A 26,638-nucleotide genomic window follows, 5' to 3' on the forward strand; every position below is an offset into this window, starting at 1 on the left:
ACTTTTTTTAAATTTATACCCATACTTACAGAAGAGTGGTAAGCACAGTGCAAGGAATTTTTATCCCCTCCCCCACCAGCTATTTAAGCATATTAGTTATCATGTTTCTTTAGTCTCCTTCAGTCTGCAAACAGTTCCTCAGTCCTTTGACTTTGATGATCTTGACACTTGAGGACTACAGGCTGTTATTTTGTAGAACATCTGCAATTGTAATTTGTCTGCTATTGCTTTATGCTCAGATTCAAGTTACGCATCTTCAGCAGGAATACCATAGAAGTGATGCTGTGTTTTTCTTTTTGAATCCTATCAGCAGCACAAAATTTCAATTTGTCCTGTTGTTTGCTAATTTTGATCACTTTGATTAAAGAAGGTTTTGTTTTGTTTTGTTTACCATTCCCCTCCTCTAAAATTATCTATGCTCCTTTGCAATAAATGAGTGAGTTATGTGGGGAGATACTTTGAAACTTTGTAAATAGTCCTCACCAAATTTTCAATTTATTCGTTGTCTCTTTCTATCTGTGTAGACACATGAGTTATAATCTCTTACTATCGTTATGTCTTTTGATACTCAAATCATCTCTGATTTGGCCAATGAGAACCTTTTTAAGCTGACTTGTGTGCCTTCAGCATGCTCCCATCATTCTGAGCACTTCTTTACTTTCCAGATCTATTATCTAATGAAAACTGTTGAGATTACATTTATAACATCATTCCCATTCTAACACCATAGTGTTCTTCTAGTTTCACCCCCTCTATATTTGTACCTATCTTCTCTCCAACAATGAGTAACTCAGATTCTATTATCCTTCCAATCTTGATTTTACCAATCCCCCTATAAGTAACCCGTCTGTAATTGTGGCTGCTACCCCTTCCCATATGGGGGATGCCTTCTGCTCCCCTGTGCTGAGCTCACATCCCACAGGAGCTGCCTTTCTCTGGGCATACACCCACCTCTCAATTCTTGGGCTCCAGCTCCCTCCTGGGGCCCTTGTCTTTCACTCCTCCCCCACATATATCTTGCTCTGCTCCACTTCATGGCTTTAGGACTGAATTGCCCAAGAAATAGAAAACATTGTTCTATTCTTGTAAATGAGTTGGGCTGCTCTTCTTTTGTCATATTATAGGGATTACATGTTTTTGAAAGTTTTGAAGAAATCCACCTGTAAAAGGTTCTGGGCCTGGTGTTTTTGGAATGGTAGATTTTTAATTCCTAATTTTATTTCAATAATGGGATGTTCAGATTTTCTCTTCAAATTACTTTTGGTCACTTGATTTTCTAGAAAGTGTTTTTATTTTATTTTTTTTAAGATTTTATTTATTTATTTGACAGAGTGAAATCACAAGTAGGCAGAGGGGGAGGAGGAAGCAGGCTCTCCACCAAGCAGAGAGCCTGATGCTGGGCTGGATCCCAGGGCCCTGAGATCATGACCTGAGCCAAAGACAGAGGTTTAACCCACTGAGCCACCCAGGCGCCCTTCATTCATTTTCTGAAGTATTAACAAAGTTTTCTTACCCAACCTTGGGATACTCTGAATATCAGAGTTCTGTTCTCTGATTATGAATTGTCGACCCCTAAGTGTAGTCAGCGGGGATATAATAAGCTTCCATACACATTAGTAAGTCTATTTTATTTGTTTTGTTTTATATGGGAAGAAACAGATTTGAGAAGGTTTAAGTGTTATGCTGTATAAAGAAAGGACATACAAACCATCTAGAGGTAGTATAATGACACAGCTTGAAGGCTGCAGAACAAGCTAATTTCTAAAGATGAGCTTGAAGTGAAATGTAAAGGAAAAAGCTGACCTTTCATGGGAACTGAACAACACAGTGACTGTGTTTATTGGTGAATCTTTTTTCTTTTCATGGTAGTTATCTCATTTTGTACCTTTTGTGAGCTTTTCTTTTTTTCCTCGCTGGGAAATAGCAGGCCTACACAAGTACCCTCTAAGACTTATTTGAAAATTTAGATTCTCATTTTAGGCATTTTTTAAAAAGTAACAAATGTGTCATTGTTTCTTGCTGTTATATAGGAGATAATATAGTTAAATGTGATCAACTGTGTTTTGAAATGTGTGGAGGCCACAGACATGGATTCCTAGGCTCCAATTCCTCTGAGAAATTACTGAATTTATGACAACTCTAGCCATCGTTTGTTGGATTTTTTGCCCCTGTGTTGCCCTGCATTTGCATTTAGCCCATTATATACTCAGACACATTCACCTATCTCATTTACTAATATGTGATGCATTTTGTTTCATAAGATACACTTTAAAGGACTGACTAGCTTTTATCGTTTCAACAGTTTTTCATTGTTAGACTTATAATCTGCCTGAGTACTCAGATCCATGGTTAACAAACCTAATTTTTCTGTGTTGGTTTTTGATATTCAAAATTGTTTTTCCCTATTCTAGGGCCTAAGTTCATGGAATCAAAGTAGAATTTAAATTATTCTGCCCCAAAGTATCAATAGCTCTGTAGTCACTAAGAATGTGTGTTCATTGCTTATTTGGAATTTAGCTGAAAGTTTTGGAAATCTAAATAGAAGGGTTTTCTATGGACTAGAATCATATCTTGATGTCCATGTCCCCAAACTAATTTGGTTCTGTACTAACATTTGGAATTGGGTCTTGGAGAACAACTGCAGCAGTACTGATCTCTGAAAATATAAAGACAAAGGACCTTTCCCAGATCAAGGTCGTTCCCTAAAATACACCAGATTGTGGGCAGTCGAAGTAGAGTCTGGGTGATTTTACTGGACCTTGACCAGAGAGGAGAGTCTGCATCTATCCTTGTTGGCAACCACACCACTTTTTATAGCATCTGACTCCTGGTAGAGACTCGATATGCTGAATGAGTTAATGAATGAATGGTCCATTAGTCCCTGCTTGCATAGTCCTATTAATAAGAGCTGACATCCAGTCGTCTTGTCCTCTGCTTGGCACATATGCAGGAAGTGTTTGATGAACTGTCAAGCTGATCTTCAGTGACATTGTTTCCTCCTCCGTCTTGTTTCTTGCAGATACTCATTTCCATTTTGATCATTGTGCAGCTGCTGCTTATGGATTTCTCCCCACAACCTCATGTTCATTCAGTAAACATTTTTTTCAACACCTCCTGTGGCCCAGTTGCAGAGAATGCAGTGGTGGCAAGATACACATGATCTCTGCTTCTACAGCAGAGAATCCAGCCCCATCTATAGAAATCAATAAAGACCTCTCAGAAGAGGCTAATATCAGGTGATGGCTTAGGGATGAACAAGAATCAGGTGAACGAACCAAGAGGGTGTTTGGGAAAAGAAAAATAACATGAACAGAAACTTGAATTCCAGGAGTTAAAAGATACTCAATATGGCTGGATGGTAGAGGGTGTGGCAGGAGCAGCTAGAGATAGAGTGAGGAAATGGGCAAAGACTGGGTCAGCCATGTACAAGGTTTGTTGGGCCTTGGAAATTCAAACCAAGGAGTTTTATTAAGACAAGGAGTTGCTACTGAAGGGTTTTGAGCAGAGGAGTGATATCTTTCATTCATTCATTCACTCATTCAGCAAATATGGATCAATTGTCTAGCTAGGCTTTTGTGGTCATCACTGAATAAAACAGAGATCCCTGCTCTCAATAATCCATTTATACTTTAGTAACCTTATTCTGGTCCCAGAGTCAAGGAAGGTAAGACTGGAGGCAGGAAGAACAAAGAAAAGCCATCCATGGAGACTCGGGTGATGATCATTGAAACTAGAGAGTGGCACCAGTGGGGATGGCATGATTTCTTAAATAGAATTAACAGAACTTGCTGATTTATTAGGTGCAGTCAGAGTAAGGGAGCGTGAGTCAAAAACATCTCATACCCCTAATGTGGGAGATTAAGGAGGATGGTGATGCCAGGAGTCGGACAACATTTCAGGAAGATTTTCCTGATTTTGATCTTTTATGTTAAGTGAGTTTGAGGAGCCTCTGAGATGTCCAGGTGGAAATGTTGAGGAGACAGTTGTTCATAGATGGTAGAATAGGTCTAGGAGGGAGACAAAAACAAGAGTCACTAACATAAATGGAGCCATGCGTCGTGTTCTTAGATAAGGTTACACAGAGGGGATTTACAGTATAAGAGCCAGATATGGATGTTGTGGTTATTAGGGATGCTCTTTCTCTTCGGGACATTTGGTAGGACTGTACTTCTCCATCCCTTTGAATGTTGAGTGTGGCCACGTGCCTTCTTTGGCCAATGAAATGTGAACAGATATTGCATGTGACATCTCCAGCAGGAGCTTTAAGTTCCATGGCTGAAATGATTATAGGAACATCACTGAAGTGAAGCCTTCATTGGCCTGAGTGCCTAAGTGAACCTAGGGCAAAACCCACTTGACTTATTTTGGCCTTGTAACAGAATAAAAAATACACTTCAGTTCTGTTAGGCCTCTGAGATTTTAGAGTTATTTTTAACTTACCTGGTCCTCATTGGTCCAGAAATTGATCCAGAAGTCCTACCCTGATACAGAGGAGTTTGCAAAGATGACCATAAGTGTTACGTAATGGAAAGGCATTTGGTAGAAGTGACTTTTGTGGTAACTTGAAGAAACATATCAACACCTAATAAACCTGTAACTACAAAGTTAGGAAACAGAACACTAGTAGCATGAATGTTGGTGCCTGTGGCTGCGTCTAGCAAAAAATTTCAGGAAAGAGGCAAAATTGGAAAAGCTTGGCTGGTATGTGTTAGGGATGAATAGAATAGAGAGAATCTAGAAGTGTATGGATATGCCAATGCTTCTGAAACCCCAACCAGTGAAAAATAAAATAGAGAGACAAAGGCAAATTAAGCCACAGTCTTGGGGCAAGGATCAAATCCATGTTATAGCTGTTCCTCCTGTTGTCAAAATATATGAACGTATTACAGTGGTTTAGGAAAAAGGTTTAACTAGGGGTTGGATGTCCAATGTTTTTAAAAGGACAAGATGAGAGAAAAGAGTGTAAATGTGGTCTTTCTACCAAAAGCCTGAAGACTTGGGACGCCTGGGTGGCTCAGTTGGTTGGACGACTGCCTTCAGCTCAGGTCATGATCCTGGAGTCCCGGGATCGAGTCCCGCATCAGACTCCCAGCTCCATGGGGAGTCTGCTTCACTCTCTGACCTTCTCCTCGTTCATGCTCTCTCTCACTGTCTCTCTCTCAAGTAAATAAATAAAATCTTAAAAAAAAAAAAAAACAAAAAACAAAAGCCTGAAGACCAAAAGTACACAACCAAGTAGAGAGAAAGAAGAACATGATGGGGGAGGCGGGGGAATACACACACACACACATACACATTTTTATATGTGTATGAAATCTAATTTAATCTAACCTAATATGAAATCTAAGATGTTTGCCTAGAAAAAAAGTAAAGGTATGGCTATAGGCATGATTCCAAGCAAAGCTAAATTTAAAAAATATCCCTAACAGTAAAAAATAAAACAAATGAGGGGCGCCTGGGTGGCTCAGTCAGTCAAACAACTGCCTTCAGCTTGGGTCATCATCCCAGCGTCCTGGGATTGAGCCCCACATTGGGCTCCCTGCTCGGCAGAGAGCCTGCTTCTTCCTCTCCCTCTACCTGCTGCTCTGCCTACTTGTGTTCTATCTCTCTGTCAAATAAAAAAACTTTAAAAAATCAAATAAATAAATAAATAAATAAAATGAATCTGGGTTCACAGGAAGTAGAATAACCACTCATAAAGAAAGGTTGGTCACTCTAAAACACAGTAATTTGACCACTTTTTCTTGGTAGAATGTACTCTAAGGATAGAAAGAAATATAAAAGTCTTTACCTGTTTTCAAGGATCGTGTTTTTGGTGCTAATATTAGTATTGTCATTTTGAGACTGTTGTGTGGGTATCATGGGGTTAAATCAAATGGATAATTGCAATGAGAAATAAGGTTTATGGCATGGTTGGAAGGAAAGGTTGATGTAATTAAGTAAAAAACCCTGTAGTTTTTAATTTGAATCAGAGACATCAGTATGTTATGATATATTGTATCTAACAACTGAAAATAATTGAAAACAGGGAACAAGTAGCAAGGGCACCTTTGGCCTGAAAAGTATGGTATTTAAATACCATTTTCATTGAAAGGAACCAGGCTGTACTGGAGAAATGGCTGGTTCCAGGGCTGGTTCCAGGGCTGGTCTTGGAAAATCTTGTCATATTAGAAAGGGAGAAAGCTTTCAAAGTCTACTAGAGTTGGGTCAACTTGAATTGACGCTCTCTTGCTAATGACTCTGGCGATTGAAACATAGGAAATTTGTTTAAGTTTGTGGCTCATAATGAATCAAACACACACACACACACACACACACACACACACACACCCCGCAAACAGTACTTTTGGAGGATACTAGGGACCCAACTAATTTTTTTTTTTAATAAACATGTGTTAAGGATTATATTTGACTCATTTAATGAGGGAACCAGTAAAATGCTACAACCAGTTCAAAGGAGAATTCAAACAATGTACACACATAGGCCATCCAAAATGCTGAAATTAACTTATAAATAAATTAAAAAATGGTTAGCACCCATGGGAGGCAGTCATTGCCTTCCACCAGACAAAATTCATTTCCATTTCCATTATCAAAAATAATTTACGGGGGTGCTTGGGTGACTTAGTTGGTGAGGCATCTGTCCTCGGCTCAGACTGTGATCCCAGGGTCCTGGGATTGATCCTGCATTGGGCTTCTTGCGGGAATTCTCTTTCTCCTTCTGCCTCTGCCTTCTGTTCCTCCTGCTTGTGCTCGCTCTCTCTCACCAAAATAAATTTAAAAAATCTTAAAAAATAATTTACATTACTAGGATTATTCTACACTGTACAGAGTTGTCAAATAGCTTAAAGACAATGAAAGGCACTAAGAACTCAAAAGGGTACACTAGGCAGGATATCCAGTATTTTTTTTTCCTATTTGAAAGTTTTTAACAAGTTTTTGTGATACTCTCTCCCCTCTTGATGATATTATCTTAAAGATTATTCTTGATCACAAGTTTTGTTTTGAGGTGCTTTGGTGGCTCAGATGGTTAAGCGTTTGCCATTGGCTCAGGTCCTGATCTCCAGGTTCTGGGTTTGAGCCCCATGTCCAGCTCCCAGCTCAGTGTGGAGTCTGCTTCTCCCTCTTCCTCTGTCTTTCCCCCTGCTTGTGTTCTCTCTGTCTCTCTATCTATCTCTTAAATGAATAAATAAAATCTTTTTTAAAATATTTTTTTAAAAGAAAAGTTTTGTTTCACTAGATTTAGCCTGATTATTTATAAAGGTTCAGCAAGAGTATTAACTAACTATAATAGGCCTGAGTTTATTTGGTAAATCTAGCACCATATCAACTAATTATTTTGAATCTGGAAAATAAGTGAAGAATCAAACATATATTCTGATTTTCCTATATGAACTGTACCGTAGGGTGAAAAAACAGTTGATGAAGGCAGAGGAGCATGGAGGAAGAGAGAGAGTTAAAAATGAAACAAGACAAAACCAGAGAGGGAGACAAACCATAAGAGACTCTTAACCTTAGGAAACAAACTGAGGGTTGTGGAGGGAAAGGGGTTGGGGGGTTGGGGCAACAGGGTGATGGACATTGGGGAGGGTATGTGTTGTAATGAACACTGGGTATTATATATGACTGATGAATCACAGACCTGTACCCCTGAAACAAATAATGCATTTTATGCTAATTAATTTAATTTAAATTTTTTTAAAAGTTGATGAGGAAAAGTGTTCTATATACTGATCCCTAGGAATAAAGAACTATGAAATGATGGTGTTATACTAGCACTGTTTTGGAAACCCTAACAAATTAATGGTCTAAGCAATCATTAAGAACGGCTGCCAACATCATAGACATTATTTGCCTTCTATTAGTCTCAATTTGATCAAACTTCTATGTCTAACCACCAAATTACAAGAAATCCAGAGAATGGGGAAATGTTAACTAATAGGAGGAGACAGCAAAGTAAAGAACAAAGTAACAGGTCTCTTCAATAAATTTCATAGAAGAAAAAATACAGTGGGTGGGAAAACCCATCAACGAAAAAATATTGCAAAGACGCAAAACAATTAGTTACTCTATATGGAACGAATTCCTTCCTATCCTGTGTAAACTGATTTTTTAAAAAAATTTTTGAGCTAGTTAAGGAAATGTGAACTCTGAACATTTGATATTAGGGAATGGTTACGCTAGAGATGATGACATTATGTTGGCTGTGTTTTCAAAAACAGTCTTATTTTAGAAACATACACTGAAAGGATGAAATTATATCATGTCTGATATTTACTGCAAAGCGTTCTAGAGTGGAGAAGGTATAAATGAAACACAACAGACCATGAATTAGTTAGTTGTTGAGTCTGGGTGATAGGTATGTGGGGTGGGGGCTTCATTAAACTCTCTTCTCTGGTTTTGCATAGGTAGGAAATTTTCCATAAAAATTTAAATAAATATAAAGGCTTTCTAATAAATAAACTACTTTCTGTTGGTTTTCTTTAGTCATTTACAATGTATTATTTTTGAGACAATATAAAACTATTCTGAGCCTATATAATGTATAGTGTTTTCAAGTTGAGCCTCTAAAATATTTCACTATGTAATTCAAATTTTGAGAAATGATACCGTCTTTTAAAAAAGAAATACAACTGTTACTCTTATAATTATTTGATAAACTGAAGGCTTTTTTAAAAGCCAAATCACTTTTCCTTCGAACTTCTCCAAGTGAATAATCCATTTTTTGTTTGGTTTGTTTCCAGATAACCTTTTTCATGCTGCTCTCTGCAGTGTGCGTAATGCTGAATTTGGCTGGTTCAATTCTCTCCTGTCAGAATGCTCAGCTAGTGAACTCCCTAGAAGGCTGTCAGTTGGTGAGTAATGAAATGCAAACCTTTTGAAAAAGGTCACAGGCTTTGATTTTGCCTGAAAGTAATTTTAAAAAATAAATTTTATTATATCCTTGGATTTAGTCTGATGTTTTATAATTGTATAGGGAATTTGAGTTAAGTTGGTTCATTTCTAAACATTATCTCAAATTAAAACTCAGCCTACTTGTAAGTCAGTTACTAAAAGGGTATTTCTCAGGATCACGGCGTAGTGCTTTTAGAGCAAATGTCTTTAGCAAAGATTATATTTTGGCATTTGTGGCATTGATTTTTGTCCCCACTGAATTTTTAAAAATCAATTGTGTAAGTTGATTGTAAGTGCCGTGATACATATGAGCTTGATAATGGGTGCATCAAAACAACTTAGTTCACTTTTTTTTTTTTTTTTCAATTCAAAAAGTAGATTATCTTTTAGATCTAGGAGAATGGTAGACAGTGTTTTGTGTACTTTGTAAGGGATCAATAAATGCTTTGTGGGATAGAAGCTTCATTCCATATCATGACTTAGCTCCTGGGACCAAGATATGTGCTTCCAGGTGGGGCAATCACATTTGTTAAGGAGCGTGGGGGTTATATAGTTTGACTCCCGATAGGATCATGGCTGCTAGATGCGAGACACTGGTATTTGTTGATCAATCTTGGAGACTACACAGTTACCTTTTAGAGCCATTCTCTTCCACAGCTGCCTGTGCACTTGCTGGGCCTGGGGCTGTTACTTCTGAGAGGTCAGGGGCTATCCTGAATTACCCGAAGCTTCTCCATAGCAGAGCCATGCTTTTTTTTCTTGTGGCCATGCCATTTGGGTTCAGAGGAGCAGCTGTTGGGAAGCCTGCTGCTCTCTCCAGTTTTTATCTACCTAGGCTAGAAGGACTAGGGTCCCTTGGTTCAGTTTCAATGCAGAGGCAGCTACTGAGTTCCAAAAACTAACTGTGAGAGCTTCAGCTTGCTACTTTCTGTTCAGCTGACCTAGACCACACTGATAAAATTTCATCCAGTTAGGATGTACAGAGTATCCTTGATGTACTGCAGTATTGCTCATGAAGGCTAAGAATTGATACAACCTGGAGCCCTACCACCCTCAGGAAGGATGACTTGCCAACTTCTATCCCTAACTGAGCCAGCCTCCTTGTTCCTAAATACTAGGTGCTGTGGATATCCTAACATCTGGCAACTAGCAAGGGACTGGCCATTTCCCCCCGCCCCCGACCCCAAGGCTCATACTTGGCCAGTAATTTCCGAGCAAGATCAGTGTGGTCACTTGCTGAGGTGTAGCGTGAATAGTAGAGAGAGTAGGGGATTTGGACTCAGTGAATCAGGATCAAAGTCATGGCTTTATAACCCCGTAGTTAATGACTTAGAACAAATCACCTTCCCTGTCTCAGCTTTACTTCTGTTTCCTATTAAGAGTAGATATTGCCTGCCCTGAGCTTTTCCTAAGATAAGATAGGATTCATAAAATGCACAAAAGTATACTCCTTTCCTGTTACAAAAAAATATGTAATTACTACAGAAAATTCAAAAAGCAAAATGCACTTTATTACTATGTTTATTATGTCCTTCCAGTATTTTCTGTGCATAATAGGTGTGTATGTGTATGTATGTGCATGTATACATAACATGTGCATATTTAACATACATTTAAATGTGCTGAACTCTCCATGCAGTTTTGTGATTTGATTTTTTTATTGGTTGTGAACATTATGTATAATTTAGTATATTACATATATTATGTTATATATATTATAATATAATAATACTTTAAATTCTTTTCTACAACTTTAAGTGTAGTGGCTGCTCTGTATGTATGAATATAGCATTATTTATTTAACCAATGTCTGCTTTTTGCATGGATGAAGGTTGCCACGGTCCCTACACAAAATATTTTTACAGCTCCTAGAAGTGAACTTGCTTGATCATGAGGAATCCACATCTTTAAAGCAGTTGATACATATTGACATACTGCCTTCTAAAAGAGTTTACCAATTTATAATCCCAATAGATGAGAATGGTGTTCTTGCTACACCCTTTGCTAGCACTGCAAATTCTTACTTTTTAAAGTTTATGCTAATTTAAAAGGTATAAAATGACATCATTGCTTTAATTTGAACTTCCTTGAATATTACCAATTATTTATAATTGCATTACATAAGTGTATATATGTACCTGCATGTATACATATATAGGTAATAATATATGGATATGAGTGTATGTACCATTTATATTTCTCCTTCAGTGAGTTGATTATAACCTTTACCCATTTTTAGGGGTATTTATCTTAATGATTTGTAAGAAGTCTTTATAAATGCAATTATGTAATTCATTTATATAATAATTATACATACATAAATTTATATGTGTATATGCATAGATGCAACATATATGTATGTATATATGTGTGTGAGTATATATATGTGTGTGTGTATATATATATATAAAACATAGAAGAAATATAACTATAAAACATGGAGGAAATATAGTTATATTTCCTCTATGAACTGATTGGGGCTTTTACCCATTTTTAGATTTTTTTTAAGATTTAACTATCTTGCTGACTTTTAGGAGATCTTTACATTTTACGGTTTTGAGTCCTACAGCTTGTATTCGTCAAATATACTTCCTGGATTATTATTTGCCTTTTATTTTAGTGCATTTAAATCTATGAATGTTTTCCTTTGTGGTCTTATCTTGGAACCAGTAAAAAGACATTCTTTCCAAGATCAAGTTACTTCCCCCCTTTTTAAAAATATAATTAACTCTTTCATATTCTGGAATTTATTTAAAGAATTTAACTCTTCCCCAAAATGAGTACTAATTTTCCTGAAACAATTCCCCTGAGTAACCTAATATTTCCATGATGATTTGACATGCCACCTGAATCCTAAGAGTCCTTTGATGGCAAAGCTACAGAAACTGACAAAGCCATAGCCATTTATTGCAAAGATGGCAGGTTCTGTAGAAAAACCAAGAGGTCTAAAGCTTAGACTTGGAAACTGGCTGGTTCTCTGTGGATGCAGAAGTGGGGGCCAGAGTAGGGGGCCTGCTGCAGGAACCCTCAACTCCCCAGGGTATTGTTCTGCAGAAGTAAACAATTCCAGTGTTTTTTTTTATTAATTAATTTATTCATTTATTTGACAGACAGATATCACAAGTAGGCAGAGAGAGAGAGAGAGAGAGAGGCTCCCTGCTCAGCAGAGTGCCTGATGCGGGGCTCGATCCCAGGACCCTGGGACCATCACCTGAGCCGAAGGCAGAGGATTTAACCCACTGAGCCACCCAGGGGCCCCTCCAGTGGTTTTTAATCTCAGCTCATTTGCTCTAGAGTGAGAACCCAGAGAGAGAGCATTTAATTGGTCGGGGCAAGATAGATAGCTACTTAACTGTCCTGCCACACTGAATCCAAGGCGATTCAAGAGATAATCCTCAAAAACAAAGTTAGGTATTATTAGGAAGGGTTGAGGTAGGAGGAGGCAAAAATGTTTGGTGATTGAAAAACAACCAATATCTACTCTAGCTGTACATCTAGACTGATGTACACATGCAGACTGATGCTTACTTATGTCTATTTGCCTATGACTGAACTTTTCATTCTCCCCCCCTTCTAGGTTTGTTATTTTTATATTCCAGAGCTGTATTACTTTAATTACTTTAACTGTGTGTATGTGTGTGTGTGTGTGTATGTATGGAGAGGGAAATGTTTTATATATATATATATATATATATATATATATATATATATATATTTACACATATATATCTTTATATGTACATATATAAAGAGAGTCTATATGTATATATATATTTATATGTATTTTATATATATATATATATATATTTTTTTTACAACTGGTAGGACAAGCCTTATCCACACCCCCATTTCAGATTTTTTTTTAAGATTTTATTTATTTGAGTGAGAGAGAGAGTGAGTTGGAGGGGGAGAGAATCTGAAGCAGACTCCACTCTGAGCACAGAGCCCCACATGGGGCTTGATCCTACAACCATAAGATCATGACGTGAGCTGAAACTAGGAATAAGAAGTTTCACCATCTGAGCCACACAGGCAGCCCCCATTCCAAACTTTAATCTACTTTTAAAAAGTATAGAAGCTTAGTTTTCCAGAATAATTTAAAATTTGGTGGTGGGGGGGGGGGTTGTCAAGACTCAAAAGGAATAGATTTGAGAGTTGAACTGGAATCACATTAAAATTACAGATTGCCTTGGGAGAGAGTTGATGGGTTAACAATAGCATGTTTTCCCATTCAGGAGCATTGTTTGTGTTTTAGTTTCTCCAAATTGTTCTTGTAAATCCTTCAGTGCAGTTTTTGTTTTCCTTTATGTTATCTAGTACATTTCCATATCTGTATGTGTGTTTCTCTTTTTCCTATGCATAATTAAAAATTAACTCATACTCTCTCATATATATATATTTTTCTATTCCAAACTCCCACCCCCTTCCAGGAATTTTTTGGAAGCCAGACATTTTGTACATTTATTTTGCATATTATCATTTTTACATACATAGGGAGTCTATGTGATACATCATTATTTAGGTGGCTTTTGTCAGCCAGCCCTGTGGCTTGGCAACATTTATGTGACAGCACTTGGAGATCTGCCCAGCTGTTAAATAAAGAGCAGCAGAGAATTCCACTGGATGGATGGATGCAGGATAATTTATTTAACCACCACTTAATGAAGGACAGGTTAGGGATGTTTCTAGTGTCCTGCTAAAACAAACATGGCAGAGAAGATTACCCTCTGTGCACATTAATTACTCAACCAATAGAATAGCTAGGGCTACTGCTGTGGGAACTGACCTGAGTGTAAAGGGAACAGTGGCCAACCAGAGAAGAAGGCACATGTAGACCTAGAGAAAAAATTACTAAGAGTGTCCTTTCAGTCAAAATCAGAGTGCACTTTAAATTTAGAATGTTATTCCTAAATTAACTTCCAAAGATAGGACGCCAGACTCTCACCAACAGGACTCAATTATCCAGACCCATGCAAACTTCTGTGTGTCATCAGAATTATATGTGGTCTTTGCCAATCTGCTAAAAGTATAGATCTTAATAGTAAATTGCATTTCTTTAGTTAAAAGTGAAGTTAAGCATCTTCTACGTTTGTTTGGAAGGGATTTCTTTATTTGCTAATTGCCAGTTCATTTTTGTTGTCTATTTCTCTTTGAGGTTGTTGCTATTCATAATTGATTTATAAATGCACTTCCTCTATTAAGGAATCTGCTCACGGTCATATGTGTAACAGATACATATTTTTCATAGTTTGTCATTCATTTTTTGACTTTTTTCAGTATTCTTTCTTGTGTGGAAATTTCATAAACTCAAATTGCTTTACTCATGTATATATAAATCATATTTATATGATTTCTGGCTTACATGTTTTACCTAGAAAAGCATTTTCCCCTCCAAAATTATACAAAGTTTTCCCATTTTGCTCCCAGAATTTTAGGGCTTAACTTTTTAATATTTATGTATTTCATAGATCTTGCATTTATTTTGCTATAAATACCATTATGTTTTTACAGTTTTAAAAAATACACATACAGACCATACATATTTCTTTTAAAGCTTAGTGCTAGATATTTTAAATAACTTGTTTCTCTGATGGGTGCATTTTTAAAAATTATTATTTTATATTGCAAGAGGTCCCTAGTGATATGTAAGACATTCAGTGATTTTTTATTATTTATATTTAATAGTATATGCCATTGAATGTACAATTAAGTCTTTTATTTATAGTCTGTCAGGAAAAGTAATTATAATATTGTCTCTGCTTTCCAGTGTTTGTACTTGTTATCCCAACTCATTATTTTGTCTAAAATTATCAAAATAACATTAGATATTAATGGTGTTTCATTGTCTACTTTTTGTTGCTGAATATAATTATTTACTTCAAATATGATGGTAAGAGATGGTTTCAAATAGCCATTTTGTAATGTTAAGGTGATGATGTTCTATTCATATTTTACTAAGAGCCCTTTAAAAATAAAATTGAAGTTAAGTTTTATCAAGTTTTATTGGACATCTGTTAAGATTATATATTTTTATTTTGATGTATTGGTATGATAAATTATATTAATAGATTCTCAAAATTAAGAAACATGGAACGTAATTAGAATGAAATCCCCATAATCTTTGAAAATACTACTAGATTCTATCTGCTGATATTTATGATTTTTCATATTCATAAATGCAATTAATTTATAATTTTCATTTTTCTCCTACCCTCCATACTTTGTTTCCAGAGTATAGCAATTTCATAATTTAATTTTTCAATTTCAGATTTTCATAATTTCACTTATGAAGTTCAACCATTCCATTTAGTTGAATAAATGAAATCTAAGGAATTTTCCATTACTTGATGGATATTGACACCTAAATGTGTAATTCCCTAGTCCAGCACTATTTTATCAAATAGTTATTTTACACAGTTTTCTTTTCCAGCTTTTTTCTATTTCTTTCTAAGCTTTTGACAATTCTGTATTATTAACATTTTTTTCATTACATTGGCCTTTACATATTTATTAATATGAAGTAATGCATTGAATTGTCTTAAAAATACCTATGCTAACATTATGTTATTTATTTTATTTGCATTCATACTGATTTATATTGTCTATTTTGCTTCCTTTCTTTTGTATTTTTCCAGAAATGCAACTATTTTATTTATTTGATGCTTCAAACTATCAAAGAAATAGGTCCATTGAAAAATTTCAAAACTACAGAAGTATAAAAAGTCCTCTTTAATACCTTAGGTCAGCAGGTACCTTTATGGAAATTTCTGTTTGTAAAATTGAGAAATAGCCTCATATCTACTCTGTCTTTTGGATTCCTGCATTAAATTCTATGGATGCAATTTGTATACATTATTTAACAGGCCCCCAACTGCAAGGCACTTACATGGTCTCTAACTTCTAATGTCATAAATAATGCTGGAACTCATTGTCTTACAAATAAATCTGGGGACAAGTCTGTGTGTATTTATGTAGGATATTTTCTCATATTTGGACTGATGGCCCGAAGGGTGAATGCATTACAATTTTTTATAGATACTGCCTTCCAGAAAGGGTTATATTAAAAAATGAAAATGTTTGCCAGTCTGAAGGACAAAGAATGAAATCTCATTATTTTAATTTTCATACCCTGGTTATCAGGGAGATTGAGCTTTTTTTCATAGAAGAAGAATTGAACATATAGGTAGGTATCTTTGGAAAGAATTGAGATCTGTGTAAAGATCAAGTCTTCTTATCCAGAAAGGGATTCTTTCACTCCTGTTTTCAGGTCTTTCATGTCTTGAAGGAAGTCTTACAACTTCCTTCATAAAGGGCTTAAACATCTTATATTAACTTTTTTTCTAGTTTTTTTTCAGTTTTTGATGCTAATGTTGAGGGTATTTTTCTTTATTATTTTTTATAATTGCTTATTGCTGTAATATAGGAAAATTATTGATTTTTTTAAAAATTAAACTTTTCATTTTGAGATAATCATGGGTTTGGAAACAGTTGCAAGAAATTATATGGAGAGATCTATGTAGCTTTTCCCAGTTTCCCCCATTGCTAGCATGTTACTGGGTTACTTTACACTGTTAACAGTCAAGATGCAGAACATTCCTACCACCATAAAGGTCCCTCATGTTGTTTTCATGACCATACTTCCCTTCCACCCCAACTCCCTTCTTAACCACGCGCAACCACTAGTCCCTTAGAATACTCCGTTTCTATTACTTTTTTTTTTTTTTTTTTAGTTTTCAAAATGTTACATAAGTGGAATCATACAATATATAACCTTTTGGAATTGGCTCTTTTCACTCAGCATAATCCTCTGGAGATTCATTCAGGTTGCTGCTACATACCAGGAGTTTCTTCCTATTTCCTCCGTGGAGCAGGATTCCACTGTAGGGATATACTACAGTTGGCTTAACCATTTTTAACCATTTACCTGTGGGAGGACGTCTGCACTTATTCCATTTTCTGACTATCACAAATAAAGCTTCTGTGAACATTGACGTAAAGGTTTTGTGTGGACATAATTTATTTCTTTGAGATAAATGTCCAGGAGTACAATTGCTGGGTTGTACGACAGACACCTGTTTAATTTTTTTGAGACCTGCCATGCTGTTTTCTGGGTTGTCAATATCATTTTACTTTCCCGCCAGTAGTGTACGAGAGCTCCAGTTTCTCTGCATCCTCACCAGCATTGGAGGTTGTCACCTATTTTCATTTGAGCCATTCTCATGCTTTGGAGTGATGTCTTGTGATTTTAATTTGTGCTTCCCTGATGAATAACAGTGGCAAACAGCTTTTCCTTTGTTTCATTGCCGTCTGTATATCCTCTTCGGTGTAGTGTCTGGTCACATCTCATATCTTTTACCCATTTTTTATACTGTTGAGATTTAGGATTTCTTTACATTCTAGATACTAGTCCTTCATTGAAGATGGACTTTGCAAATGTTTAACCCAGTTTACAGTTTGCCTTTTCATCCTCTTAATGGGGTCTTTGGCAGAGCAAAAGTTTTTAATTTTGATGAAGTCTAATTTATCAATTTTTGCTTTTATGGATCATGCTTTGGGTGTTAAGTGTAAGAATTCTTTACCTACCTATTAATTTAGCTATCCTGTTAATGGTTTTCTCCTGGGTGGGGACAAGAGTTGGCACTTCCCCAGCCTCCATGGGCCTCCACTGGTACCTGCCTGGCTGGGAAGAGTGGAATGCCTCATCACTGATCCCCAGGTGGCTTATATTGACATGGGGTGGGGAGGTGGCCTCATGATTGCTATGTGGTGACCACTTGACCTGAGGGAGGAGAGATGGCACCTCCTATTGCCCAATGAGGTGGAAGCCCAAGCTCTCCATGTGGTCTCCCTCAACATCGTGGGAGTTGGGGGTGGCTGGGGGTGGGTGCTCTCTGTCTTCATCTCCAGCTACAGGATCCATGAGGCAAAAAGAAAACCCAGGAAACTCATTGCTTTTCCCTTCCCTGGGTTCTGAGGTTCCTAACCAGTCTGTCTTTATACTTTCTAGTCTTTTGATATACATTTGATACATAATATCCAGGGTTTTCCTAGTTGTACTTAGAGGGATAGAAAAAGATTCACCTCTCTTTCCAGAAGGAGAAATGCTATTAATTTTTGTTTGTTTTCTAGAACTTCTTTATTCAATCTAAAAGTTTTTCTAGGGTATCTTTTTTTGTCCATATGGACTGCCCTGTAGCTGTGAAAGTAAGAGTGTTGTCCCTTTATGATGTATATTTACAGCTTGTGTATTTTTTCTTGGCTTTTTACACTGATGCAGTTTTCAGTTGGCATTCAGTAGCCTGCAATGAAGTAGGCTTGTAATCTGACCATTGAGCTTCATAGAAAGACAAAGGGGAGGAGACAGAACAGAGGGAAGGGAGAGAATCTTCCCATCATCAGGAGGCTCAGCAGCTTCCCTTGCCCATCATCTTCCAAGCTGTGTACTGCTATCCCAGAAGTTCAGGTTCTACTCTGACTCTAAGAAGCCTTTTTTAATAATATAATAATATATAATATAATAATAAAATATATAATGTAATGTAATATAATATAATAATATATAATAATATATAAAATATAATTTTTATAGGAATACAATTTTTATATAATAATATATATATAATATAATTTTTATAACATGTTTGTAGCCAGAAGCCAAGTCCTACCTACCAATGCAGAGCTTTCCTGATCAGTTGGACTCCTGCAAGGGCGAATGAGGCAGACAGAGCATTTCCACCTCGATCTATAGTGTCCAAGAAAGCAGGGACTAAATAAGTTCGAATTTACAGGTCACTGTCCCAGGGAAATCTGGATCAGACCAAACCCTGTGTCATCTGTTAATTCCCAATCCCAATGAGGATTTACGAGGGGAAAAGTTTGACTAATAAAAGAGACCTTTTTAATACCACATTTTTTGGCTGACTTTCAAGCTGGTTCAAAGTGAATGGGGTTGACCCAAGGAGTCACCATTTAGCCTAATGTTTGCTGTCAGCTTACGAGAAAGGTGCCCTTAATAACTCACGGCACTTCCATCTTGCCTGGCTCTCTAAGATTTTTATTTTAATCAAGAATGCATGTAAATTTTATCATCATCTTTCAACATCTGTGAAGCTGATCATACAGCTTTCCCCTTTTAGTTTATTAATGTCATGATTTGCATTAATAGATTTCCTAATGCTGAACCAGCTTTGCATTATGGAAATAGGCCCTCCTCGGTCCGGGGCGCTTCTGAGGCATACATATTATGTGGCTTTCAAATTGCTAATATTTTATTGAAGCGTTGTATGCCTAAATTCATACTTGAGATTGACCCAAAATTTACCTTTAGCCACAGCCTTGTCCAGTTTTTTAATTGGAATCATTTGGCCTGCCTGGAATGAACTTGGAAGCATGTGGTTTAATCTGTGTCCTGAAACCATTGAAATAACCTAGGAATTATGCCAGTTTGTTACATTTTGGGGAGTGGAGATTTGACTTCTTTTAAATATTTTTATAGGCTCATTGTGTTATTTATGTTGTTTGAGGTAATTTTTGTTAATATGTATCTTTCTAAAATTGTGTATTTCATCTGTTGTATTGTTAGAAATCTAAAGGTCATGTTCTTTTCTAATTAAAAGATAAATTTTTAGCAAATCTGTAGACATAGCAAGTAGATTCATGGTTGCCTAGGGCCGGAAGGCGTGAAGGAAAATGGGGACATTGGCAGAGTTTAAGGTGTATTTTTGGAGTGATAAAAATGTCCTAAAATTGACTGTGGCTCTACAGCTCCGTCAAGATACTAAACACTAATGAATTGTCAGCTTTACGTAAGTAGGTGAATAGTGTGTGGTTTATACTTCAGCAAGGCTGTTATCATTTTAAAAACCTTTTGGTTGATGTCTTCTCGGATTTTTTTTTTTAAGATTTTATTTATTTATTTGACAGAGATCACAAGTAGGCAGAGCGGCAGGCAGAGAGAGAGGAGGAAGCCGGCTCCCCAATGAGCAGAGAGCCCGATGTGGGGCTCAATCCCAGGACCCTGAGATCATGACCTGAGCCAAAGGCAGAGGCTTAACGCACTGAGCCACCTAGGCACCCCTCTTCTCTGATTTCTAAAGCTAAAATGTTTCCTCTCCTTTGATTCAAAGTTTATCTTTTTTAAAAATTGTTTTCCCTCAAAGAACCAGCTGCTAGTTTTCTTAAGATTACTCTCTTGAGTTGTTTTGTTGACCGTGCTTTATTTTATTAACCTCTTCTACTTTCCCAAGGAATAATTTGTTCATTTGCTCCCTTTCATAGTTGAGACACAAAGGTACACAGTGGTGTCATCGAGTCTCACTGAATAACAATGAAATTAGAACTTTAATTTTGCCTTGCTGTTTAAGCATTCATTAAATTTATGTTCCTAACTTTCTAGGTACCTGGACATTTTTTTTTCCTCTGTTATCCTTTTACTGTTAACTTCTAATACTACGGCATGAGAGTGTGTGTCTTCTAACTATGTGTGTGTGTGTGTCTGGGTATTTTCCCGGTGTGTTGGATTCAAATCCATTCATAAATTTTTGTATGAAGAGCTTCTTAAAGTATAAATTCAATCATATGCTTTCCATTGAACGTAAAATGCTGTGCAGAAAGCCCTCCTTGTGGCCTGTGAGTTCTTTGATCTGGCCCCTCCTGCTTCCTGTTCCTTTGGAGCCCTCCTGCCTTGCTCCTCCTCCACGCAGCCTCTTGTGATGTCCTGCCCCAGCTTCCCATTCTTTCTCTAAGCGCCCCCTTCTCTGTCCTGCTACAGCTTCTTGTGGTGGTCCCTAAATCCCCCCACCCTCCCTTAGAGCTTACCCTGGTATGACTCCCTTCCCCACCGCTTCTTAATATGGTGGACCCCCATAGTCCCCATGCTGTCCCTGGGCTTTCCCTCTCCTTCCCCCAGCTTTCCTGGGATGCTCCCCACACTGCTCTGTCCCAGCCAGGGGAGATCCAGGCTCTTTATCCCTTGGGGCTGCTCCTGTGGGCTGTGTCCTCTGCACGGGAGGTTCCTCCTCATCCTCTAGATTCCAGAGTAGGTGGCATGACCACAGAGAGGTCTTCCTGGATCACCCTATCTGAGAGGCCCCCCACCTGTGTTCTTCTTTCCTTAGGGCATTCTCTTTTCCTCCAGAGACTGGCCTCTCTCCCCATCATTTCCTACTTGGCAAGGCAGCAGATGGGAAAACCCACATCTGGATTCGGTTTGTCATAGGTCCAGGGCCTGGTGCCATTCCTGGCCCAGAGCGCGTGTGAGTGAGTGAGTGAGTGAGTAATCAAGCAGTGAATGTCTCCCGGTTGCTCTTTTCCTAAGAGCCCCCAAGGAAGGTAAAAAAAATCATTTTGGGATTTTAAGTCAATACGCCCTTTTAGGTTAATTACAAGGAAAAGCACTGTTGGTTTTCGAAAGCCTTTTAAAATGCCTCATCACGTTTTGTTTCATTTGACACTGCTTGTACAATAAATGGTGACAGCATCAGACTTTCATTTAAAAATCTTTGGGCCCTTCTTTTTTCAGTTCATCCTGCAGAGTTTCTGGATTTCATTTCACACTTTTCTTGCTTTTTTTAAGGAATGTATTTTTGTATGGAACGGCACTCGCTGCACAATGTTACATTGGTTTCAAGTGTACAACACAGTGATTGACAACTCTGTATGTTGTTTCTTACATCGCTTTTCAATGAAAGCATAACAGAATGCTCTTTAAATGCAGATCATCATAATGTGATGCATTATGTGTGTTGATAAGTGTTTTGTCTTAAATGAAAAGATGCTGTTTTCCTTTTTTAATGTGAAATAAAATATTAATAGTTCTTATTATAGAAGATGTAAGCAATACATAAATTAGGATAAAAATGAAAGTTCTTTTCTCACTCTCTGCCTCCCACTCCCTGCCACCCTGCATGATTACTTTATGACCCATCAAATCTCTTTGTGTGCATATATATTAATGAGCCATCTATGTGTACACGTGTATGCACAGAGAGGTTTTTTATTATAGGTTTTGTTTGTTTGTTTGTTTGTTTGTTTTTAAAGATTTTATTTATTTGACAGAGAGAGAAATCACAAGTAGGCAGAGAGAGAGAAAGAAGCAGTCTCCCGCTGAGCAAAGAGCCTGATGCGGGGCTCGATCCCAGGACACTGAGATCATGACCTGAGCCGAAGGCAGCGGCTTAATCCACTGAGCCACCCAGGCGCCACTTATTATAGGTTTTTAAAAAGGTTTTTTATTTATTAGAGAAAGAGAGCAGGAGCATGGGGGGCAGGCACAGAGGAAGAGGGAGAAACAGACTCCCCACTGTGCGAGGAGCTTGATGCAGGGGCTCCATCCTAGGACCCTGGGATCATGACCGGAACCAAAGGCAGACGCTTAATCGACTGAGCTACCAGGCGCCCCTCATATATATATTTTTAAATAAACTTACATACTTTTGTCTCATTTCCCTACTCAATGATATTATTTCACACATTACTGTGGAAATACACAATTGACCCTTGAACAGCATACGTTTGTTTATACATGGATTTTATTTGATAGATTCAGTACTGTAAATGTACTTTCTCTTCCTTGTGATTTTCTTAAGAACATCTTTTCTCTAGCTTATTTTATTATAAGAATACAATATATCATTCATAGAACATACAAAATATGTGTTAATAAACTGTTCCTCTTATTGGTGGGACTTCTGGTCAACAGTAGTAGTAAAGTTTTGGGGAAGTCAAAAGTTCCCCATTTGGAGGATTTGGGGGGGGGTATTGGCACCCCTAACACACATGTTGGTCAACTATATCAAGGGGGTCCCTCATTCTTTTAAAGGCAGCTTTGTGCATTGCCCCGTAGTGTGCCGTGTTCATCTGTGCTCAGAGGCAGCAAGTTCATGTCCATTGTTTTGCTATCACAGATGTGACCAGAATGAACTGCATTTTTTTCCCTTGTTTTTGGTAAATTTAAACATAGTCAGGTACACATTTTTTTTAAGAAGAAGACAAACAATCTCTGTTTCCTCTGTTTCCTATTCAGTATTCCTATTTTTCCTATTCAGTATTGCCACAGAAACTAGAAATTTAAGTGGAAGAGTTCATAAAAAGTATATTTTTACTCATTTTAATATGTATTTAGGTATAAGCTTGAAATGTGCTCTTTGATATTTTTATGCAAAGCTAGTACTAATTGTTATGCGATGATTGCTTTCTTGAGCACTTGCTATGTTGAAGGCACTGCTCTGAGCACATTATATATGTTCATTCATTTTCTCCTGACAGCTGTGAAGAGGGGACAGGTGCTATTTAATTTCCACTTTACAGGTAAGGAAATTGAGACCTTGGGAGTTAAGTCATAGAGCTAGCAGGCGCTGGCATCAGTCATCCTGTGCTCGTAACCACGGGCAAATCATGAAAACAGTTCTTTTTTTTTTACATAGCATTTTAACTTTAGAATAGTACTTATAGTTAAAAATGAAAAAGGATAAGAAACAACAGACAGTGGAAGTAAAGAATATGCCTCCTTTAATTTTGGTCATAGTCAGTCATTGAAAACATGGGAAATCCTTTCCTGTACAGAGAAGAATTTCAAGGAACCTAAACCATAACTTATATGTCAGGGCAAAGAAAAGTGAAAGCAGTGTGTAGTTTCGTAAGAAATGGGAGCTCTTCTCCAGCCACATCAAGCATGTATCTTTCCCTGTAAGTAAACAGTGACATGAGTATGTTGTGTTCACCCAGGACTACACCACCGTTTTTCTGACCTTAAGTCCTTTTTAATTAGATTCATCACACTGCAGGGACAGTGCGATCTATCCTTGTCAGCTGGAGAGCCTGGCTATCCCTGATCCTGCTGTGCCTGTTATCTGCACACTAATTGGACATCTCTGCCCAGGTTTTGTGTTATGTACCTTTAACCCCAAGAACAAAGTAAAATGTTGGCCTCAGGAGCTATGACACCTGTGCAATTGTTTTGATGGGAAGCAGATCACTACCTTCTTCTTCCTTGTATGTTTGTATTTCTCTTTGGAGAGCTTGATTTCAGGCTCCCCCTCATGCGTGCCTCCCAGGTATGATGCATGATTTCTGGTGGGTGAAGCCAGACGACAGCCTCTTTTTCTTAAAGTAATGAGCAAAGAATATTTCACAGAACCCAGGAGAACAGGGGATGAAAGAAAAGCATTTCGTAGCAAAGGCAGAAGGCATGATGTATTTGAGAATTATAATTTCCACCTTATCCTACTTCTAAGTCCACCTAGGAGATACAGAAGGGATGATGATTTTCCTAGGAACTGATTCCTTCATTTGGATGCAGAAGTAGCTCCTGAAGGAAGGGTATGCTGGATGTTACTAAAGCACATGAAGCAAACACTGACATAATGAAACAGTTGATTCAACAATAATAGTTGGAAGCTTCAACACCACCTGTTAAATGACGGATAGGAAAACTAAACAAAAGATTAGCAGGGAAGAAGAAAATTTGAACAGCACGCTAGCCGTTTGGGAGAATGGCTTATTAAATGATCAGATTTTGTGATCTGGCTATAGCTATTATCAAAAATTAACTGATATAAATTACAATTAAATACATTCTACTAAAAACAAGATAACATATTCAACATTCACCACTTTTTAAAAATAAATACATTTATTTACCTAGTATTTTAACTTGAGAATAGTACTTATAGTTAAAAAAAGAAAAAAGGAAAAGAAACAGACAGTGGAGGTAAAGAGTATGTCTCCTTTAATTTTGGTCATAGTCAGTCATTGAAAACATGGGAAATCCTTTCCTGTACAGAGAAGAATTTCAAGGAACCTAAACCATGACTTGTATGTCAGGGCAAAGAAAAGTGAAAGCAGTGTGTAGTTTCGTAAGAAATGGGAGCTCTTCTCCAGCCACATCAAGCATGTGGTCTTGAGGTTTTTTACATTCATTACGTCCTTTATGATAGAAATACTGTATTATGTGTTATATTAGTGGGTTTCTCCAGAGAAGCACAACCAGTGGGAGATAAGTATCAACCCTCAGACAACACAGGTTTGAACTGCATGGGTCCATTTATACATGGATTTTTTTTTTTCATACAGTACAGTACTGTAAATGTATTCTCTCTACCTTAAAATTTTCATGATAGTATTTTCTTTTCTCTGTCTTATTTTATTGCAAGAATAGTCTGTAATATATATGACATACAAAATATGTGTTAATTGACTGTTCATGTTATTGGTAAGTCTTTCAGTCCAACAGTAGGCTATTAACAGTTAAGTTTTGGGGGAGTCAGAAGTTATGTGCAGATTTCCAACTGTTCAGGGTGTCAGCGCCTATAACCCCTGCAGTATTGAAGGTCAACACATATATACATGCATACCTGTGCAGAAAGAAAGATTAATTTATTATGTATGTGAAATTTATTGTATATGAAGAGACTTGTTATGAGGAATTGGCTCACCTGATTGTGGAGGCTGGGAAGTCCCATGATCTACTGGGAGGCTGGGAAGTCCCATGATCTACTGTCTGCAAACCACAGACCCAGGGAAAGCCAGTAGTATCATTCAGTCTGAGTCCGAAGACCTGAGAAGCAGGGGAGCCTACAGTGTAAACCCCAGTCCAAGGACCAGAGAAGGTGAAGTAGGATGTCCCAGCTCAACAACGAGGCAGGAAAAAAGGGGCAAATCCCTCCTTCCACGTTATGTTCTATTCCAGCAGTCAGTGGATTGGATGATGTCCACACACATTGGGAAGGACAGTCTACTGAGTCCCTGATTCAAATGCTAATCCTACCCAGAAATAGCCTCACAGACCCAGAAATAATGTTTAATCTGGGCACCTCGAGTTGATGTGTAAAATTAACCATCCTGTGTGTGCTTCTGTGCTTCTTCTCATAGTTCTGCTTCCCCTGATGTCTTGTTGGTAGCGGAAATTGGCCATGGCGGGAGTAGGGCTTTTTTTTCTTTTTTAAATCATGTTGCTTTTACTAAAACATTGAATTCTCTTTCTTGGAACGCTTATTTAGAATGTTAAACATCCATGTGTTTGAACTTTTACCATTTTAAAGTCATAATTATAGTTTATCAGACACAGAAAGATGATCAGTCTGTCTCGGTTCCTGCTGATTTTATTTAGCACTTCAGTGTTAATTTGAGTAAGGTATCTTAGAAATCAGCAAAGACTAAAAATCAGGGCTTTATCTTTTAGCTTGCTGATTCACGTATAGGCTGTTTTGTTTTGTTTTGTTTTGTTTTGGGGGGAGGATAAATAGTAAATATTTCAGGCTTTGTAGGGAAGATGATGTCTGTTGCAACTATTCCACTCTGCCACTGTAGCCCAAAAATCAGTCATAGACTATAAGTCAATGAATGGGTATGGCTGTGTTGTGATAAAACTATATTAAACCAGGCCATGGGCTGAATGTGCCTCATGCATGATAGTACTCCAACTCTGGGTTGGAGTTAGAAAGAATAGAATTAAGGAAGTAGTGGAAAAAATGTTAGTAGTGCAGATTAAACATAAAAGTGTGTTGTGTCTATAGCCATTACATTGAATATAGCACAAAAAGATGAGGACATATACACTATGGAGTATTATGCCTCCATCAGAAAGGACGAATACCCAACTTTTGTAGCAACATGGACGGGCCTGGAAGAGATTATGCTGAGTGAAATAAGTCAAGCAGAGAGAGTCAATTATCATATGGTTTCACTTATTTGTGGAGCATAACAAAAAGCATGGAGGACATGGGGAGTTAGAGAGAAGGGGGTT

At 37.4% G+C, this 26,638-nt stretch overlaps 1 protein-coding gene across 2 annotated transcripts in view; it reads left to right on the plus strand.

Moving 5' to 3' along the window:
- Positions 1–26,638, plus strand: part of ENTREP2 (endosomal transmembrane epsin interactor 2) — a 506,747-nt gene that overhangs the window by 361,545 nt on the left and 118,564 nt on the right. For both annotated transcript variants that reach the window (XM_059371698.1, XM_059371699.1), the window contains exon 3: positions 8,745–8,855. In XM_059371698.1, coding sequence (XP_059227681.1) covers positions 8,745–8,855 — 111 coding nt within the window. The remainder of the gene's footprint in view (positions 1–8,744; positions 8,856–26,638) is intronic.

This window comes from Mustela nigripes, chromosome 13, assembly GCF_022355385.1.
Source record: "Mustela nigripes isolate SB6536 chromosome 13, MUSNIG.SB6536, whole genome shotgun sequence".
Taxonomy (NCBI): Eukaryota; Metazoa; Chordata; class Mammalia; order Carnivora; family Mustelidae; genus Mustela; species Mustela nigripes.